Source organism: Ostrinia nubilalis, chromosome 2 (assembly GCF_963855985.1).
Source record: "Ostrinia nubilalis chromosome 2, ilOstNubi1.1, whole genome shotgun sequence".
In the NCBI taxonomy this organism is placed as follows: domain Eukaryota; kingdom Metazoa; phylum Arthropoda; class Insecta; order Lepidoptera; family Crambidae; genus Ostrinia; species Ostrinia nubilalis.
In genome coordinates this window covers 12,501,970-12,523,543 of record NC_087089.1, presented here as the reverse complement: position 1 = coordinate 12,523,543, position 21,574 = coordinate 12,501,970, and the positions used below count along the sequence as shown (strand labels likewise).

At 45.1% G+C, this 21,574-nt stretch overlaps 1 protein-coding gene and 1 long non-coding RNA gene across 2 annotated transcripts; both read left to right on the top strand.

Moving 5' to 3' along the window:
* Positions 1-153: 153 nt before the first annotated feature.
* Positions 154-19,744, top strand: LOC135084197 (importin-5). Its single transcript, XM_063978937.1, has 17 exons — positions 154-289; positions 1,399-1,632; positions 2,868-3,010; positions 3,508-3,709; positions 3,942-4,067; positions 4,448-4,659; positions 5,420-5,651; positions 6,666-6,809; positions 6,893-7,012; positions 7,525-7,720; positions 10,199-10,525; positions 11,027-11,331; positions 12,926-13,066; positions 14,694-14,913; positions 15,958-16,258; positions 17,792-18,005; positions 18,706-19,744. Exons 1-17 carry the CDS (start codon positions 209-211, stop codon positions 18,787-18,789), a joined length of 3,282 nt encoding a protein of 1,093 aa, XP_063835007.1. The 5' UTR covers positions 154-208; the 3' UTR covers positions 18,790-19,744.
* Positions 7,802-9,334, top strand: LOC135086783 (uncharacterized). The gene is made up of 2 exons (XR_010260601.1): positions 7,802-8,653; positions 9,172-9,334. It is a non-coding gene; the product is annotated as an uncharacterized LOC135086783 (long non-coding RNA).
* Positions 19,745-21,574: the final 1,830 nt, after the last annotated feature.

Below are 21,574 nucleotides of genomic sequence, written 5' to 3'. Positions count from 1 at the left end.
TTTTTTTTAATAAAAATAAACTTTGGGTAAATGGAATTTGGTCCTTTCAAAAAACCGGTACTGTAGTTTATTATCAACTAAATCGATTATATCTAGAACATCACTATGGCCGTTACGCACAAAATGATACTGGCAACCCGTAAAATGCAAGCAGCCAACCAAATAAAGTTACGAGAAAAAAAATTATGCCTTTTCGAAGTGGTTCAACATGGCAGGAGATCAGGCGCAATTTTACCAGTTACTAAATAGCTTATTATCGGCAGATAATGACATCCGATCGCAAGCAGAAGTGAGTACTAATATATTATAATTAAATTCCTAAATTTTTGTTGTAAAAATTGTCTTCAGAGTAGTATTATTTGACAAAAACTTTTGTGGTGGCCTCGTGTCAAAACGTGGTCATGGAGGAGGCGCTCCGATTTATGTATTTAGAAGTAATAGTAAAGTAGTATCCCATAAAAATACCAGATGCAACCTTTTTTATTTCTATTTTTGTTAAAATTAACTGATAAAAGTATATAGAGTGAAGGTTCCCACAGATTGCTCAGTTCTGTTGGTACGAGGTTTGCATGTGGTTCGCCGGGATTTCAGTACATATTTCAAATTGTAATATCTAGTAGCATTTTTTATCTTAGTAATATGTACTAAAATGATTATAATTTTAGACCTAGGTATCAGAAAGGTACTTATCAATCTAGAGATAGAGATGACAATCACGATAATATCGAACAAGTACATACCAACCTCGATTTGTATTTAGCATTCAAGGTCAAGTTCATCATTACTGACTGATTTATAAATATGTGCTATGTATGTGGTCGAATTTAAAAAAAAAGACATAATTATGCTAAGTTATTTGTTAATATCCAATGAATGTACCTAATAACCTATAGCATCTCATCTCATCATCAGTTTCTAATTTATAAATCCTTAGGGGGTTATATTACAGGACTGATTTATACCTTACAACTGAGGAATTATGATTAGCTTTCACAGTACCTCTGTCCCATACAGTGTTGTGCATTCAACATAGTGGCACAATTTAAAATTTATAAATAATATCTCATGCACTATTTTAAATTAGAATAATAGTGCACTCAAAGTACAATGTGTTGCACTAGTTACACAAGGTTCTAAGTAAATATGTAACTTAGAATGGTTTTACCCTTTGACCATTTGATTAAATAAAATCACTTGCGGTACCATACTTAAACTACCTTGTGGTTGCAGTTGAAGGTTAGGCACTAGGCTAGTCCAATTAACTATTCAATCAATATAAACTCTATTTTGAACTTGTAATTTTATGTATAAGAAATGTGAACAATGTGTATTTTTTAATAGTGGTATACATGTACTGTTGGTGTACCTTTCTAAATAAATAAATAATTTGTTGTCCAGGAAACATACAACAACATCCCCACCGAGACAAAGGTGTTGCACCTAGTGGGAGCAATCCAGAATGTGGAGCTCGGCGATGATGGCCGCCAGTCGGCCGCGGTGTTCCTGCGACGGCTGCTCAGCACAGAGTTCTTCGAGTTCTTCCCGAAGCTGCCGGTGGAACAGCAGGCCATGCTGCGGGAACAGCTCCTGCTCACACTGCAAATGGATGTCAGCCAGCAGTTGAGACGCAAGGTTTGTATTTTAATTCAGAAACTAAAATAGAGCATTGAGTAGTCACTGGTGGCTGGTCCAATACCCTCATATTATGTTCAGTTGGTATTCTCAGATTCTTATAAATATTTTGATTAATTCTGCTTGCAAATTGACCTAACTTCATGTACTTGTTTTCATTAAACATCAACTGTCATAATCATAAACTGCATGCTTTCACAACATTTTTGTTTAGTGGTTAAAAAGGTGATGGGCTTTTGGAAAGTATAAATGGTTTTCTAGTCGGCCCGTGTGTTCCTACGGCGGCTTATGCTGCACAGCGCGAAGACGTTAGGGTTGTTCCCAAAATTACCGCTTGTGCAGCAGAAAATGATCACTGAACGAATGCTCCATACAATGCAGACTGATGTCAGCCAGAACCTTAGAATTGAGGTTTGTCGGTTGTCTGTGTGTGCATGAAGATGATTGCAGTTTTATTGCACAATATACTAATACAATTTTGCATTATTGTGTAACAGCTGGGTTTTTTAACATGTGTGTTTATTCTTTAACTCGAATCAAATTATACAATTGTATTAAGCCAAATGATTCAGTAATAAATTGTTTATGATAGAGTTCAACCCTGTAAAAAGTTTAGTTGAAACTAGTAATATAAATAAACACAGTAGCACTAGTGATTCTAATTTGGTATTCTGACTCACAGAGTGATTCAGGCAAAGGCTCTCAAATTTTGTTAGATTGTGAGATAATTACATGATTCATCCATTATGAATGTGAATAATCCAGTACAACTAGGCAATGTTTGTACAAGGCAATCCAGTAAAAAACTGGCTGAATGTTTTTTCTTTTTTTTATCTTTATAGGTCAATATTTTTTTTCCCATCTTTTGCACCATACCCATGTGCTAAGCTAATAAAAAAACGCACTCAATAGGAGCAGAAAGTAAAACCTTGGGGTTGTTTCTTACAATTTACGAATCTATTGTTAAATTCTTAGGGAGTCACATCCATTGTAAAGTTCTTTAGAAAGAAGATGAATAACTTATACAATATTGTGTGTTGGAGCTACTGGCAGCTGAAGGATGTCCTCATAAAAATAATCAATATTGTTGAATAGTTTAATGGTCTCTTCTATTAATACATTGTCTGTGCCTCTACTGATCAATAAGCTAACTAACCTTGATTGAAAGCTTTTAAACTAACTATAGGAGTTAATAACATCATTGTTCCTAATAAAACGTTTTTTTCTTGTTTTAGATTTCTGATGTAGTATCAGAGTTAGCCAGAAACCACATTGACGACGATGGTGTCAACCAATGGCCCGAATTTCTACAGTTCATGTTCAACTGCGCTGCTTCACAAGACTCCAACATGAAAGAGGCTGGCATTCGGATGTTTACGTAAGTTAATATAGGTTTAAATGCTCAAGCCAATTTATTATCTGAATGTTTATACATGATAGCTACTAATCACTCAAAAGTGTCATGGTACTGGCTATCAATTTACTCATTTTAATTGCACATGAACTGTGATAGACTAGATAAACTCATGATGTCAGATCAACATTGGGTGTTTATTTTGGGAATGCTGAAATAGTTACAATCAGTAAGCCGCTTCTCCATAGATTAAATAATTATCACTGTATTCTCAATTTTTTTCTGACATGAAACCCAAAAACGAACTTATAAAATGTCAAATAGAAATCATTCTTATACCTTAATAACCCAGCCGCTTCTCCATAGATTAAATAATTATCACTGTATTCTCAATTTTTTTCTGACATGAAACCCAAAAACGAACTTATAAAATGTCAAATAGAAATCATTCTTATACCTTAATAACCCAATTACATAATTATTCTTGTTTCCAAGTTACAAGAAACGTTTTATTTCCATAGGTCTGTGCCAGGTGTGTTTGGAAACCGTCAAAATGAGAACTTGGACGTTATCAAGCGTATGTTGCTCTCGGCGCTGCAGCCGACCGAATCCGACGCTCTGCGCATCCAGGCCGTCAAAGCCGTGGGCGCGTTCATCCTGCTACACGACAAAGAACCCGCCATCCAGAAACACTTTAGCGATATCCTGCTGCCATTGATGCAGGTGTGTCTCAAATTTAAACTTTAGTTCATGCAAATAGCACACAAATTACGTGCGCATCTGTCTATGAGATGTGTTACTGCCAGATTGTGCAATAGTAACTTGAGATTTTCGCTAACACCACTCTTTTTATAAGATGGAGTTTGATAGTACCTCTCAATACACTGTTTCAAAAGTTACTAATGTAATTCATTACTTACAACAAAGTATTACAATGCATTTGTTTTCATACCAGGTCGTGGTGCAGTCCATTGAGAAGTGTGAAGATGACTCAGCCCTCAAGGTGCTCATTGAATTGGCAGAATCTGCACCAAAGTTCTTGAGGCCACAGCTCGAAACCATTTTCCAAGTCTGCATAAAGGTAAATATTTTGAACATCTATGTATAGCCTAGCTTACCAGTATCAAGACAGAATATTGGTCATGTTCAATCAAATGTGGAGCAGTATTTTTCGGCAGCGATCTTGAGCGCCAAAAACGTTCATGTTATTTTAACAAAAATGTATTCTGTAAACCTTTATCGCGGAAAATATCCAAATATTGCAGAAACGACGTGTGAATTATTCAATAGCTCGTGCATGCGCCAGCCGCCTCTGTAAATGTAAACTATGTTATTCAATAACGTTTATCCAGTCGAAAAAATGTGTGATATACTGCCATGTGAGCAGAACCTAATACCTAGAGTGCTCTGATCTTTACCAGCTATTTTAGGCTTCTATGTTATAACTACGCTCTTTTACAGGTTGTTGGCGAGACCGACGCCGAGGACACATGGCGGCAGCTGGCCCTAGAAGCGATGGTGACGTTGTGCGAGACAGCACCGGCGATGGTGCGCAAGCAAGTACCCAACGCGGTGTGCCTGCTCACGCCGCTCGTGTTAGAGATGATGTGCGAGCTGGACGACGAGCCCGACTGGGCGCTGCAGGATGACGTCGCAGATGACGACAACGAGAAGTGAATACTTTTGTTTTTATGGCTAGTCGTCTTTTATTTTTAGGCAGGTTGCAGGTTCTTCTTGCTATTAGTCTTTTGATTATCTCGCCGTGGCGCAGCAGGATCACGTCGCCGATGACGACAACGAAAAGTAAATACCTACTAACGAAAAGTCTTTTGCTTACGATTTATTTTTTTAATAAATTGGTGGTCGTCTTTTGTTTACGGATCTGGGACGCGTTTGAAGTAGTTTTTAGCTATATTCCAGATTTTAGTTTTGTATTTAATTAGAAAAACAAGTTATTTAAAATGTGTATGATGAATGAGTTTTGTTAGAAATATTTTGACTGTGCGTACATGCACTGCTAAGTTACGTCATAGTCATTGGCCTTTTTAAGGCAGGAAGTACGTGTTTAGAATTCGCAAATAATTTATAATGGTTTGATTAACTAAACGCCGATATTCGATATTAAAATTACATTCCATTTGAGTTGCACTGTTTAAAATGTTTGTAATATTAGTGAAATAAACAATGGCCATCCATTTCCGTCTTAAGTTTATGCAAATGCAATCATTAGCCGCCTTGTAGTAAGGTTCTGTTTTTTGGCTTCATTTACCATAGTGAAGGCGTAGAGAATCTTACAAAATTAATAACGAGTTAATTAACATCCTTGCTGTTCTATACATAAGGATGTCAGTCCCTCGCTAACATTAACTTTGTTTACAAGTCCCTATTGTTTTATACCGTGAGAGCTATTTTTAACGTCGGGTCTTATTTCAGCAACTACGTAGCAGCGGAGTCGGCGCTTGACCGTATGTGCTGCGGACTAGGCGGCAAGATCATGTTGGGGCTCATCGTAGGCCAAGTTCCCGAGATGCTGAACTCCGAGGACTGGCGACGGCGCCACGCCGCACTCATGGCTGTCTCCTCAGCCGGCGAGGGGTGCCACAAGCAGATGGAACAGATGCTCGACCAAGTCGTCTCTGCTGTGCTGAAGTACCTGGGCGACCCTGTAAGTAGACTTGATAAAATGCTAAACTAGTAATGGTATAGTGGTTGTGCAGGACGACTACTAATCGGCCGAGCGGAACCCTAAAAATATCAATAGAAACCGCAGGAAATAAATATACGTACCTATAGGTATGTAATAAATCATTGGCGCTCGGCAAGTACCAATAAAGACAGAGACAGCGCGAGCGCGCAAAGGACAGCGATAGTACGCGCGCCCGCGACAACCGCCCTTACGATCTACGAAATAAGGCTCATATCCGGACGCCTTATAGCTTGTTTACGACTCCCGCGAGTTCGAGTAAGTACTTGCGTATTCCTGAATACGGGCGGACCGCGGGATATTCTAGAATATAGGCGGAGTTAATCGGTATTTTAGCAGGCTGCCGGGCCACACCAAGTATAGTCTTCTGAAGTAAACCGAAGAGAATAGTCTCCGATAGTACAGCGAAGAACAGTCTACGCAAGAGTCTCAAGAGCGCATAGTGAAGATAGTAAATAGAAGAACGACTACAGCATAGACCTCGGACACCGTTATAGCATAGCGACTTCGGATACCGTATTGACCGGACTCCTACAGCGTGTGACATCGACCGCACCGTGTTCACCGTATAGAACGTCACACCGCACATAGTATAGAAGCCACGAGGTACGAAGACGTGGCAACGATCCACCACCGATTATAGTATAGTAGTGCAGCGATTGGAGACACCGTCAGCGGAGCTTCTACAGTCTACAGTCCACCGCTCTCCGTTCACCGCATTCGACAGCCCACTCCGCTCATTCACTCCAGTCATCAGTTATCTGGCCTCCGACAGTTCCGTACAGTTTTTAGCCGGATAATAAACAGTCCTGCACAGTGGTACTTGGTATAGTGCTGGAAACTAGGAAAAACTAACTTTTGATTGGCAAAATTTAAAAAAGCTTCATCACCATTTAGGTCTATTATACATTTTTTTGTCTCTGAACTACACGAATTCAAAAATAGTATGTTTAACAGATTTCTTTTTGTCCCTAGCATCCCCGAGTTCGCTACGCAGCGTGTAACGCGATCGGACAGATGTCGACCGACTTCGCTCCCATTTTTGAGAAGAAATTCCACGACAAAGTTGTGCCTGGGCTTCTTATGGTGCTCGACGACAATGCTAACCCGCGTGTGCAGGTAATTAACGGCTTTTATCCTTTAGTATGACAACGATATAATATCTTTTCTGCATATTTATAAATACTTGTCTGTCGTCACAGGCGCACGCGGCTGCTGCTTTAGTAAACTTCAGTGAAGACTGTCCAAAGCCAATTTTGACCCAGTACCTTGACCCACTGATGAACAAGCTGGAAGTTATCCTTACTGCCAAATTCAAAGAGGTGAGTTCGAAACATAAGTTCAGTAAGTTTCCCCAATGTTCGTTAGTGATACTACTTTATTATGGTTATGTCACTTCCATAACATTGGAATAGCGAGTGTGTCATTTGCTCCCTTACTTTCCCTTTTTATGGAAAGTCAGGGATCTCAGATCACGCACATATTATTATGTTTAAAACTAATTGATTTTAGCTTTTCAAAGTAAAAGATGGTAGAGAAGTTAAATAATACGCACCTATATTACAGCTTCAAATAAAATGCATGAAAACACACTAACACCCCTATTCTATGAGGTCTCACGGTGCGCGTTGACGCACAGGTTGATACATGAACCTATTACAGAGCTCTATTCAACGCTGTGCGTTCGATTTGCTGCTTCACTTAAGCAAGCATTGTGAATACGGGCGTTATTTCATAGTTGAAACGAATTAGATTCAAAGTAGCGTGTCATGTTGTAATATAAAGGTGAGGATTATTTTGTAGAGCGATATACATGAGTATACTCGTTGTGCAGCTGGTGGAGCGCGGCACCAAGCTGGTGCTGGAGCAAATCGTGACCACCATCGCGTCGGTGGCCGACACCGTGGAGAAGGACTTCGTCGTGTACTACGACCGCCTCATGCCCTGCCTCAAGTACATCATCGCCAACGCCACTACGGACGAGCTGAAGCTGCTGCGAGGGAAGACCATCGAGTGCGTCAGTCTTATTGGTGAGTTGCTTGTAGTAGTGGCCATGTGGTTTCAATGTAACAATGAAAATACATGTGTGTCTCTTGAATCGATCCTTTGCGCCTTAAGAGTACTTTCACATTTAGCAACTGACGCGCTGCCGAAAATTTCAGACTATGTGACAGCGGATGCATGCCTTCACATAATAAAAACGCCGCTGCCGCGCTGCAGTCGCGCTACTAACACCCTAATGTGAAAGCGCTCTAAGTTATTCACATATCCAAACATCTATTGCCTTTTTAAAAAGTTTTGTGAGTAATTTTTGTAAGTTGTCTATTCATGTTTTCTTTTCCCAATGTTCGTTAGCGATGAACTTTTCCTATGGGTACATCACTTCCATAACATTGGAATAATAAATGTGGCATTTGCTCCCTTTCTTGCCTAGCTATGGGAAGTCAGGGATCTCAGTTCACATACAAAAGCATATTTTATCTAATAAATCTGATGCTTCTTTTTACATACAGTTGAAATTGCATCTATGATTGTAAATGTTTCCTAATCGCTCAATAAATCACAGTCGACGATGTTAAAACTGCTAAAAATACCGGCGAATCTATAAACATGATTACACGTGTCGAATTGCGATGTTCCTATTGTGACACGTGAATGTTATCATTACTGCAGCAAACTTGATATTTCCATCCATTCCATTCCATCCACTCTACATTGTTGGATGTAGGCTCAGAATACGGAACAAACCAGAAACCGTCAACGGGCGTAAATGTGTATTCATATAAAGTACTCCAAATCGCACTACTTTGACTTTAGAGCAATCAGTCAATGGCCGGCGCGCGCATTGTTTACATATCCGTCAGATTGACACTTTATAATTAAATTATGCCGTCTTGTGCCGTTCCAACATGTAAGAATGCTACTGGAATTACGAAGAAAGTGCATGGGATCATGTTTTATCCGTAAGTAGCACATTTCCAATTCATTTTAATTAAATAATAATTTTCAAAAAAAATCACGGTTGTATTTTGTAAGTGTTGCCACAGGTCAACGGAATATTTTACCCTACTTTTTTATATTGAATTACATTTGTCTACTTATAAAAAATTCACGCGTTAATTTTGTTAGCGTTACCACAGAATAATGGAATATTTTCCCCATCCTTTTTGTTTTAATTAGTTTTTAGTGTAATTTCATCCATGACATGACAACCTGATTAATTAAATTATAAGTGCCACTTGTGGTCTAAACTGAATAAATATTTTTGATTTTGATTTGATTTCAATATATTGAATTAATTTATAATATTACTCCCTAATAATGAGGAGATAATAAATTACTATCGTGAATTTCATACTTTCCCATTTATTCAAAAGTAAGGCATTGGTATCAACAGATCAGCAGCAGCAATATTTGTATATTTAATAATAATTTTAAGTAATTAATTATTGCTTACATACTTACTCTGATTTTTTTTCAGGATACACAGCCAGAGTTGCCTCGCAATCAAATTTAAGTATTGGTGATGTTTTTGATTTGGATTCTGTTTTTGACTCCAAGAAAAGTTAAACTAAAAGCACTACTGCGCCGTAAACAAATGTTTTGTTGTCGATATGTTTACATAATAAAGAACCTTAAGTTTCTTTTTTGTTTTACTTGGCATTCTAAAATTTATATTCGACTTTTGTAATTGACTTTTAAATAACATATTATACCTACATAAAATATAGTACATATATTACACTATTTAATAGAAATAAATAATCATCTTACACTTAGTTACTTCGGAGTAAAAATTAAATTCATAGGTAGGTAGGTACTATCTATGCCTATGGCCAGTCATGTCGTCTCGTTCTATCGCAAAGAATCACCATTTGATAAGAGCGAGAGCAAAAACGGAAATGGATAGTTAACACTGGCCGTGTGTACTTATTTCACTTACTTATTTTTTACTTGTTTAACATCTCTTTAAAAAATTACATAATTTTACCCCAAAAATGGGGGTGTCACACGGCGCTAGTAACACTAAAGGGGGTAGAGGGGCGCGGGAGGGGAAGTATTTTGGACACAAGTTGCCGCGTAGAAATGTTATCGAACACTCCTTCTGGTTTGTTCTGTATTCTGAGGATGTAGGTAAAATTATACTGGGTCATCAGTATTGACATTTCTGACGCATTAACGCATATGAGTATGACGCCCGGTTGGTATAGTGGTTCTCGTACGGAACTACTAAGCCAGAACTCGCGGGTGCGATTCCCGCACAATGTAAACATGAACCTGTTTGGGTCAAAATCACTTGACTGCAAAAATCAGTCAAGAGGTTTTGACTGATGCCCTTGGTCAATATCACTTTTGACTGATTTTTCCAATCAGAAGTGGTTTTGATCAAGAGCATCAGTCAAAACCACTTAACTGCAAAAAAAAACAGATTGTGAGTTTTGACTGCAACATATTATGTATTTGCAAAAAAAAGTACTAATTAGTTATTTATATCTTTTACTTTGCAGGCTTGGCCGTGGGCGAAGAGAAATTCATGTCCGACGCGTCCGAAGTTATGGACTTGCTGCTGAAGACTCACACGGAAGGCGAACAACTGCCCGTGGAGGACCCACAGACCTCATACCTCATCTCGGCGTGGTCTCGCATCTGCCGCATCATGGGCAAGAAGTTCGCGCAATACTTGCCGATGGTGATGGAGCCGGTTATGCGAACGGCCGCCATGAAGCCCGAGGTGGCGCTGCTCGATAATGAGGACCTGGAGTCCATCGAGGGCGACCTCGACTGGCACTTCGTCACGCTCGGCGAACAACAGAACTTCGGCATCAAGACTGCCGGTAATTTTCTCTTTTATATTGCAGTCTTATGTTATTTTAGTAGTCGCATACTAAATCATTATTATACTTTAGGCCCGGTTTCACCAAGGCGGTGTGTAGCGGTGAAAACATGGAAACCGGACCTTAACCTTTTTAACGCTTGGTTTGTCGTCACTGTTGCTAATAGCACACAAATTACGTGCACATCTGTCTATGAGATGTGTTACTGCCAGATTGTGCAATAGCAACTTGAGATTTTCGCTAACACCACCTTTTTATAAGATGGAGTTTGATAGTACCTCTCAATACAAATTTTATGCCAATTAACCTTTTTAGAGAGCAAATTCCAAAGCCACATATCAAGTGCGAATGAATTGGAATTGCTTCTCACATCACACAACCATCGCCTCCTAGCGATGAGAATGAGATTGTGAAAATTGTGATTTTTCGATTATGTATTGCTCATCAGTAAACTTATTTTGTGTGGTGTGCAATAAACAATCTTCTATCTTTCTCCCCCAGGCTTGGAAGACAAAGCATCCGCCTGCGACATGCTGGTATGCTACGCTCGCGAACTCAAAGAAGCATTCGCGGAATACGCCGAAGACGTAGTACGACTAATGGTGCCGATGCTGAAGTTTTACTTCCACGACAACGTGCGCACCGCCGCCGCCGAGTCGCTGCCCTACTTACTAGAATGCGCGCGCATCCGCGGCCCGCAGTACATCCAGGGCATGTGGGCCTACATCCTGCCCGAGCTGCTCAAGGCTATCGACGCGGAGCCCGAGCAGGACGTGCAGGTGGAGCTGCTGAACAGCCTCGCCAAGGTAACTTGATCTCTATGGCTCACGTGTTAACGTGCGCCCGCGCCGCGAGTCGCTGCCCTACTTACTGGAATGCGCGCGCATCCGCGGCCCGCAGTACATCCAGGGCATGTGGGCCTACATCCTGCCCGAGCTGCTCAAGGCCATCGACGCGGAGCCCGAGCAGGACGTGCAGGTGGAGCTGCTGAACAGCCTGGCCAAGGTAACTTGATCTCTATGGCTCACGTGTTAAGGTGCGCACGCGCCGCGAGTCGCTGCCCTACTTACTGGAGTGCGCGCGCATCCGCGGCCCGCAGTACATCCAGGGCATGTGGGCCTACATCCTGCCCGAGCTGCTCAAGGCCATCGACGCGGAGCCCGAGCAGGACGTGCAGGTGGAGCTGCTGAACAGCCTGGCCAAGGTAACTTGATCTCTATGGCTCACGTGTTAAGGTGCGCACGCGCCGCGAGTCGCTGCCCTACTTACTGGAGTGCGCGCGCATCCGCGGCCCGCAGTACATCCAGGGCATGTGGGCCTACATCCTGCCCGAGCTGCTCAAGGCCATCGACGCGGAGCCCGAGCAGGACGTGCAGGTGGAGCTGCTGAACAGCCTCGCCAAGGTAACTTGATCTTAAGGCTCACGTGTTAACGTGCGCCCGCGCCGCGAGTCGCTGCCCTACTTACTGGAGTGCGCGCGCATCCGCGGCCCGCAGTACATCCAGGGCATGTGGGCCTACATCCTGCCCGAGCTGCTCAAGGCCATCGACGCGGAGCCCGAGCAGGACGTGCAGGTGGAGCTGCTGAACAGCCTGGCCAAGGTAACTTGATCTTAAGGCTCACGTGTTAACGTGCGCCCGCGCCGCGAGTCGCTGCCCTACTTACTGGAGTGCGCGCGCATCCGCGGCCCGCAGTACATCCAGGGCATGTGGGCCTACATCCTGCCCGAGCTGCTCAAGGCCATCGACGCGGAGCCCGAGCAGGACGTGCAGGTGGAGCTGCTGAACAGCCTCGCCAAGGTTCGTTTGGAATCGCTCTTCTTTTGTCTTATAATCGTATCGTTCGTTCGTTTCAGCCGAAAGACGTCCACTGCTGAACAACGGCCTCTCAAGGATTTCCACAAAGACCGGTCCTGCGCCGCTCGCATCCAGGCACCTCCCGCGACCCTCACCAAATCCTCGGTCCACCTAGTGGGAGGCCTGCCCACGCTACGTCTTCCGGCTCGTGATCGCCACTTAAGAACTTTCCTGCCCCAGCGGCCATCAGCTCTAAGAGCTATGTGCCCCGCCCACTACCACTTGATTTTAGCGATTCTGCGGGCTATGTCAGTCACTCTGGTTCTCCTACGTATAATCGTATGATTGAAGCAATTTTTCACGCGTAATCACTGAACAGATTTTAATGGAATTCGGTGTAGATATCTTCAGACCCAGGCAAAACAGAAGGGGGACACGCTCTTCTTTCTGTGACAAGGAAATTCACACGAGTGAAGCTGGGATCAAAGACTAGATGTGTCGCTCTTCTCTCTGTTCCTGCTGCTGTGATATAAAAATAAGACACGTTTTGTTTTATTGTTAAAGATGATAAAGCGAAAACGTCCTGATCGTTGTTTATTTGCAGTGCATCGAGCTGCTGGGCGCGGGCTGCCTGTCGGAGGAGATGATGGCGGAGGTGCTGCGCATCCTCAACAAGCTGCTCACCGAGCACTTCGAGCGCGCCACCGAGCGCCGCCAGAAGCGCGCCGACGAGGACTACGACGAGGTAACATACTTCTCAACTCATACCCATAGCCATCGGCATAAGAGTAAGCGCACGCCGTTTTCGTCGGCAGATAGTTTAGTCGGGCAGTTGATCAGTATGGGCATGTATGGGAGTGCGCACACTACGCCGATTCTTCATACAATTTAAAATCGGGCACAACTATCGGTCAACTAAAAATCAACGGTGTGCGCCTACTCTAAGGTGTATAGCATAGTGAGACTGAGTTTGGATTATCTAGAATGGAGTTATCTTCGATAAACGAATTTTCACGTCATTTGTTCGTACCTTATCCAGTGTTTGCTCTACTCTACTTAGCTTACAAGGATATTCATTACAACTGTATTTTGATTATTTGATTTATTTGAAACTGTACACCTTTTTTTTTTTTTTTTTTTTTATCCACAATGAGGAAGCTCTTGGCCTGTATCTCACCTGATGGTAAGTGATGATCAGGCCGAAGGTGGAAGCGAGCTTCACCCGAAATCCTCAACCACGGAGGAACTGGCTATCTTACCTCTAACTGCCGGAACACAACAATGCTGTTAACATTGTTGTTATGGCGACAGACTTAGGTAAGATGGTGGTAGCTAGCCAGGCGGACTTAGAACAAGCCCTACCACCAACCAAACCGAACAGAAAAATCTGCCCCCACTGGGAATCGAACCCGGGACCTCTGCGTCTGAAGCAGGTGGTCTTACCACTAGACCACAGAGGCGGTTAAACCTGCTTTGTGTACAGTTTCAAATAAGTGAAGTTTCCGACTAGTTGTCCATTGTCTAGTATTCTTACTGCATTACAATCTGGACCATAATTAAATATTAATTTTTGTTCTTGAATAAAAAGCAGTTGTGGACAATAGACGCGTGCAATATTCATTGTCGCGTGCAAATATGTCGTCACAGACATTCATAAATGCGTAATGTATGCACTGCACGTTTGTTGTATTAATTCTGAACTAAGGACTTGTACAGACGTCACAAGCAATTGGAATAAGAGCGATTTTGTTACAAAAATGTATGATTTGCTGTCGTTGTTTCCAAGGTCTACGTTTCTCAGACTGCTTCCATTATGGACTTGAAAACAAACACATTATGGGCCATGTAGACTAGACCTCGGCAATCGAGTAAGCAAGGATCATTTTGAATTTGCGGAAAGACCCAACTGTTTTCGTCGAAGAATATATTCACAAATGGACAATTTGACACCATTCTCGAATAATTTGAAATCACAACTTTTCTAAAAAGACACTTAATTCTGGTCTTAAAAATTTAATTAATTTTAAATTACCTGTAAATTACGATTTTTGGTCGCATCGTAATTGAAAAAAGTAATTTATTTGAGTTGACAAAATAGTGACGTCACTTGCTTGTAGTGCCATACAAAATCTATGGGAGTTTCGTTTTGACAGTTTTAAAAAGTATAGATGACCCACGCTGACCTGTCCCACCTAACTCAATGATCAACCATCGTTCAACTATAAGGTTTCCAACATGGCAAAAATCGGAACCAGCGATCCGGTGTTGATGGTGGCGCCACGCTGTCAATGTATAGATAGGACAGTTCAGTATTTAGGAACTATACGTCAGTTGATTGGTGGTGTCAACACTTCTATTGTAATGTTTCCCAGGTGGTAGAAGAGCAACTAGCCGACGAGGACAACGAAGACGTGTACGGGCTGTCGCGCGTGGCGGACGTGCTGCACGCGCTGCTGTCGGCGTACCGCGAGGCCTTCTTCCCGCACCTGGACGCGCTGCTGCCGCACCTCGTGCAGCTGCTGGCGCCCGGCCGGCCCTACGCCGACCGCCAGTGGGCCATCTGCATCTTCGACGACGTCATCGAGTTCGGAGGTGGGTGCACGTGGCTCGCGTCATGCACGCGTGCTGTCGGCGTACCGCGAGGCCTTCTTCCCGCACCTGGACGCGCTGCTGCCGCACCTCGTGCAGCTGCTGGCGCCCGGCCGGCCCTACGCCGACCGCCAGTGGGCCATCTGCATCTTCGACGACGTCATCGAGTTCGGAGGTGGGTGCACGTGGCTCGCGTCATGCACGCGTGCTGTCGGCGTACCGCGAGGCCTTCTTCCCGCACCTGGACGCGCTGCTGCCGCACCTCGTGCAGCTGCTGGCGCCCGGCCGGCCCTACGCCGACCGCCAGTGGGCCATCTGCATCTTCGACGACGTCATCGAGTTCGGAGGTGGGTGCACGTGGCTCGCGTCATGCACGCGTGCTGTCGGCGTACCGCGAGGCCTTCTTCCCGCACCTGGACGCGCTGCTGCCGCACCTCGTGCAGCTGCTGGCGCCCGGCCGGCCCTACGCCGACCGCCAGTGGGCCATCTGCATCTTCGACGACGTCATCGAGTTCGGAGGTGGGTGCACGTGGCTCGCGTCATGCACGCGTGCTGTCGGCGTACCGCGAGGCCTTCTTCCCGCACCTGGACGCGCTGCTGCCGCACCTCGTGCAGCTGCTGGCGCCCGGCCGGCCCTACGCCGACCGCCAGTGGGCCATCTGCATCTTCGACGACGTCATCGAGTTCGGAGGTGCTTAAACTGACTACCAGGCTACTGCTGGATATGCCATCCTAACGTTTAGCGTCACTCCATCTAACTGGAGTGCTATTCTATTGCTCAAGTTGTGGTCTGCACAATTCAATTTCTCGTGTAGCCTTAGCAAGCTAGCTTCTTTCCTATATTTGTTACAGTCAAAACTCATAATCAGCCTGGAAAAATCAGTCAAAGGTAGTTTTGATTGATGCTCTTGGTGCAATCTCCAAGGTCAATCTAGTCGCATTATGCTCGAATAGTATCAAGTTCTCAAGTTTATCCCTCATTTTAATTACAGTTCTTATAAACATATGACTATCGTGTTAATAACGCGCACCCGTTTGCGTTCCCAGGACCCGCATGCGTGAAATACCAAGACATATTCCTCGAGCCGATGCTGGCGGGGCTGTCGAGCCCCGAGGTGGAGGTGCAGCAGGCGGCGGCGTACGGCTGCGGCGTGCTCGCGCAGTTCGGCGGCGGCGCCTTCGCGGCCGCCTGCGCGCGCGCCGTGCCGCTGCTCGCCGCGCTCGTGCAGGCGCCCGCCGCGCGCTCCGTCGAGAACCTCAACGCGACTGAGAACGCCATCTCTGCTGTCTCCAAGATCATCAAATACAACCACTCGCAGATCAACAGGGACGAGATCATAAGGCATTGGTGAGTTTCTGTTGTTAGCGACTCCGAGTACAGTAGAATCCCGATTATCGCGGCCGCCTGCGCGCGCGCCGTGCCGCTGCTCGCCGCGCTCGTGCAGGCGCCCGGCGCGCGCTCCGTCAAGAACCTCAAAGCCACCGAGAACGCCATCTCCGCCGTCTCCAAGATCATCAAATACAACCACTCGTAGATCAACAGGGACGAGATCATAAGGCATTGGTGAGTGTCTGTTGTTAGCGACTCCGAGTACAGTAGGATCCCGATTATCGCGGCCGCCTGCTCACGCGCCGTGCCGCTGCTCGCCGCGCTCGTGCAGGCGCCCGCCGCGCGCTCCGTCGAGAACCTCAACGCCACCGAGAACGCCGTCTCCGCCGTCTCCAAGATCATCAAGTACAACCACTCGCAGATCAACAGGGACGAGATCATAAGGCATTGGTGAGTGTCTGTTGTTGGCAACTCCGAGTACAGTAGAATCCTGCGCGCGCGCCGTGCCGCTGCTCGCCGCGCTCGTGCAGGCGCCCGGCGCGCGCTCCGTCGAGAACCTCAACGCCACCGAGAACGCCGTCTCCGCCGTCTCCAAGATCATCAAGTACAACCACTCGCAGATCAACAGGGACGAGATCATAAGGCATTGGTGAGTTTCTGTTGTTAGCGACTCCGAGTACAGTAATACTGCGCGCGCGCCGTGCCGCTGCTCGCCGCGCTCGTGCAGGCGCCCGGCGCGCGCTCCGTCGAGAACCTCAACGCCACCGAGAACGCCGTCTCCGCCGTCTCCAAGATCATCAAGTACAACCACTCGCAGATCAACAGGGACGAGATCATAAGGCATTGGTGAGTTTCTGTTGTTAGCGACTCCGAGTACAGTAATACTGCGCGCGCGCCGTGCCGCTGCTCGCCGCGCTCGTGCAGGCGCCCGGCGCGCGCTCCGTCGAGAACCTCAACGCCACCGAGAACGCCGTCTCCGCCGTCTCCAAGATCATCAAGTACAACCACTCGCAGATCAACAGGGACGAGATCATAAGGCATTGGTGAGTTTCTGTTGTTAGCAAATCCGAGTACAGTAGGATCCCGATTATCGCGGCCGCCTGCGCGCGCGCCGTGCCGCTGCTCGTTGCAATATTCAGCAATTTTCTGTACTGTGTTTTTTGCTTTTTATGAAGTCTGACGTCAAGGCACAAGTCTACTTTATAAATTTTAGTACTACAAGGAACTGATTGAAGAAAGTCTTCATGTAAACGTTTTTTCTTCACACAGCATCATCCAGCTAGTCCTAAAATAAACATAGCTTCTATGGGTATCAGACAGAATAAAAAATGAGACCTACACCAAATTGGTCATCTAACAGCGTCATTGTAGTATGAGACTCCTTATTTACCGTCGGGAAATGCTTTACGCACCCACTGACCTAGGGTGCGATCAGTGAGTGATGGAATCCAGAAGGGCGGGACTAATTTACCAAAAAAAGGACTGAGGCCTTCCTGCTCCTACATGGCCATACTCTTGTACCCTATTTATTCATCATTACGTTCCTTCCAGGCTGACATGGCTGCCGGTGGTGGAGGACACGGAGGAGGCGCCGCACGTGTACGGGCTGCTGTGCGAGCTGGCGGCGGGCGCGCACGCGGCGCTGGCCACGCCCGACGCGCCCGCGCACGTCATCGCCGTGCTGGCCGAGGCCTTCCTGCGCGACGCCGTGCCGCCCGACCACGCCGTCTACGCGCAGATGGTGCAGCTGGTGCGCCAGATACAGGTGCGTGGACACTGTTTACATTGCTATTGTGTTGTCGTGACGGGCTGCACGCGGCGCTGGCCACGCCCGACGCGCCCGCGCACGTCATCGCCGTGCTGGCCGAGGCCTTCCTGCGCGACGCCGTGCCGCCCGACCACGCCGTCTACGCGCAGATGGTGCAGCTCGTGCGCCAGATACAGGTGCGTGGAGTTTCTGTTGTATTGTCAAGAACTTTTTCGGCATCACGTGTTTTTAGGCTCGGTTTTCAACAAGGCGGAGCGGAGAAATGTTTTGAACAGCCAATCAAATGTCATTCAGATTGAATAAAATATGATTGGTGATTCAAAACATTTCTTCGCTCTGCTTCGCCTTGGTGGAAGCCTGGCGTTACGTTTTGATGTCTAAATTAAACTCTTGTATAGCTCGCGCAACGAATTTTGAGGCAAACACATACAAAAGTTAGACAAAATACGCAAGACGTCAACGCGACTAGCACAAGACTGATACCGCTTGATCGTTTCAAATATTGCTGCACGACCAATAAAATGAATTGATTTTATCTGATCACAAGTCCTTGAATTCAGACCGATTTTCCGACGTCACTTGTTATAGATTGTGTCATGTGACGTCGCGCTACGTCATCATCAAACTTATACGACTCCCAATCACTGAGTGGCATCATCAACCTTCAAAAAAATTAATCGTTACTTTTTCTTTACAGGGCAATGCAGAACTCTTCAACTCGTGCCTCATGCAGCTAAGCAACGAACACAAAGAGGCGCTACAGTTGGCCCTGTCCACATAGTGGCCGCGCCGCGCTCCTCGTATTTATTGTCGCCACCCGACACTGCACCGCCTCACCCGCACCCACCACCCGTCGCCCTCCGCCCCGGCCGCCCCCCGACATCGCTCGCCTCAGGCCCCGCCGACGCCGCGACGAGTCTCCGTAGTGACATACAACACTACGCTTGCTGGATAGCATTGAAGATTCGCCACGAACGCGGAACGGAAGCCGTTAACGTCGCGTATCGCCACAAATCACTCACGCCTCCGGCCTTCGACTTCACTTCTAATTGTGTGCATTAAGTTTGACACAGTGTATCGCGTTGTAATGATATTATTGCTCTATTTAAATGTTTCTATGTGGTTGGTAGATACCCGACTGATATATCTATCCGATTAAATTGTTGTAATTGTAATGGACTGAAGGCATTTTCTCCTTATCTTGGATTTATTTGATCTCCTCTTGTAATGATGTAACTGTTGGGCTAATTAAAATTGCTGTGATATATTTTTATAATGATTTATGAGATCATTTCATTCAAGCTTCAGCCTACGTATGGCGCCTCTTCGACCACATTTGAAGGTTTCGAAACGTTTTGATGTTTTTCCTTACAAACAAAGTTTTATAAGGAAATGCGATTATGATGGTCCAATTTTTACTTTCAAACATGATTATATTTCGGTTGCTGCATGCTCTATACTTCTCCGCCTATTCATTGTCTGTTCACAGGCCAATATAGAAGGTTTTGAACATTAAAGGCTAGTAGATAATACAAAATTATGCAAATTGGGCCATCCGCATTCTTTTTTGTTATAATTTGCCATATTTCAGCTACGATGGGAACTTGGTGGCTGTCTCTCGCTATGATCGAGATGTCTGTTTATAAGAAATAATTTTATTCAATTATAAATATATATAATATTATATTATATATACATTTCTTTGTTTAACTAAAATAAAAGTTATTGACATTTAATTGATTCCTTTTTTTTTCCAACTCCTACCACCGAGAAAGTATTTTTTGGTGTAGGGGATAACTTATCCTTTTCAGAATTGTTATCTAGGTGGCAGCCTAGGCATCCTACAACGTGCAAATCTATACTTATATTATAAATGCGAAAGTAACCTTGTCTTGCTTTTACACCTAAATCACTGAACCGATTTTGATGAAATTTAGCGAAAGGGAAAGGACAGGACAGTTTTGAAATATAGGAACGCGCGCGTGAAAGCTAGTTATAATGGTGCGTCCAGACTGGGCGAATGGGCTCGCGCGGCAAACTCAAGAGCAGGAGGAGCAGGACGACCAACGTGCCGCGCGAGCACGTTCGCCCAGTGTGGAGTGGACGAAAGGACAAAACATAACATGTTAGGTACAAAAACACATGCTTATTACTGTTTGGGTAGATGATGAGGAAAAAAAAGAGGCGTTATGATTCTCCCCTACTGAATACACCGCACGTTCTGTTGACGCGCAAAGAATTACTTGCTCAGTGGCGCGCAAAGAGCACGAGTATAAATAAATACGGTGTGTGTGCGCTTCTCCAACTCGAGCTGCAGCAGCAGAGGACCAAGTAGACGTAGTGCCGGAATAGCATGATCTGCTAGATTATAAATTTATTGATGTCCTTCGTATTTGTCGCGCAACGAGAGTTGAGGCCGCCATCAATACAAGCAAAGATTTATATCGTTTAATACCTATAAAGCAAACGCCGCTGCCTGTGAACGTCTCTCTTGTTGCAAAACATTACAAGAGCAAAAGTTTTGTAGCTTTGTACCTAGCTAGTGTATCGATATTTGAACATAATAATATCCTACTTCCTACTAGACTAATATTATTAAATGCAAAAGTTTGGATGTCTGGATGTTTGTTACTCTTTCACGCAAAAACTACAGAACGGATTTTGATGAAACTTTACAGTATTGTTTATAACCCAGATTATCATATAGGCTATAATTATGACGATCTGTGACAAAGTAAATTTCACGCGGGTGAAGCCGGGGGCAAATGTGTTTCAAATTATGATTTATGATGAATTCACGTGTTCGCCCTTTTATGTTCGCCTCAACTGTGGTTGAGCGACTAATAAAACCATAAAACCCTGATGCGTCGCACGCACCTCTTAGGCCTCAGCCTCGAACTTAGCGGGCAGCGGGGCGGGAGCGGCGGCGGCGCGGCAGCGGCAGGATCTTATGCGTGAAATCAAATAGACCGGTTCTCGAAAACAGCGGCGCGGCAGCGGCGCCGGAGCGGGCAACGAGCGGGCAGCGGCGAGGGAGCGGGTAACGAGCGGGCAGCGCACTCCTTCTTTTGCCCACAATAAATCGAGCGTTAGGAATAAATTTGAATCGAAATAAAATTGTCGCCGTTGTTCAGACATTTCGTTTGCGAATAAAAACAAATATCTCGACAATACAAACCCCGAACACAACACTTCGCCGCTAAAGCGCCGCGCGAGCTGCCCGCTGGTTTCGAGAACGGGTCTGCGTTGCCCGCCCCGCTCCCGCGCCGCCGCCGCCGCCGCCCCGCTGCCCGCTAAGTTCGAGGCTGAGGCCTTAGAGATAAGAATGTCTAAAGGTAGGGGGCCAATAATTTGCAAATATTTGTGCTAGTGTTTTATACTGCAAATATTTCGTATAATTTGCCATTCGTATAAAATACGCTATGTTACCATAAACCATAACCATAACCGTTGTCGACTCCAAAATAAAAACTCAATGGATTTGACGCCGGGATTGCAACTGTCATCGCTGTCATTTTTCAGCTGTCGCCTGTCATTTTGCTTGAATTGAAATGTCATTCGTTTGT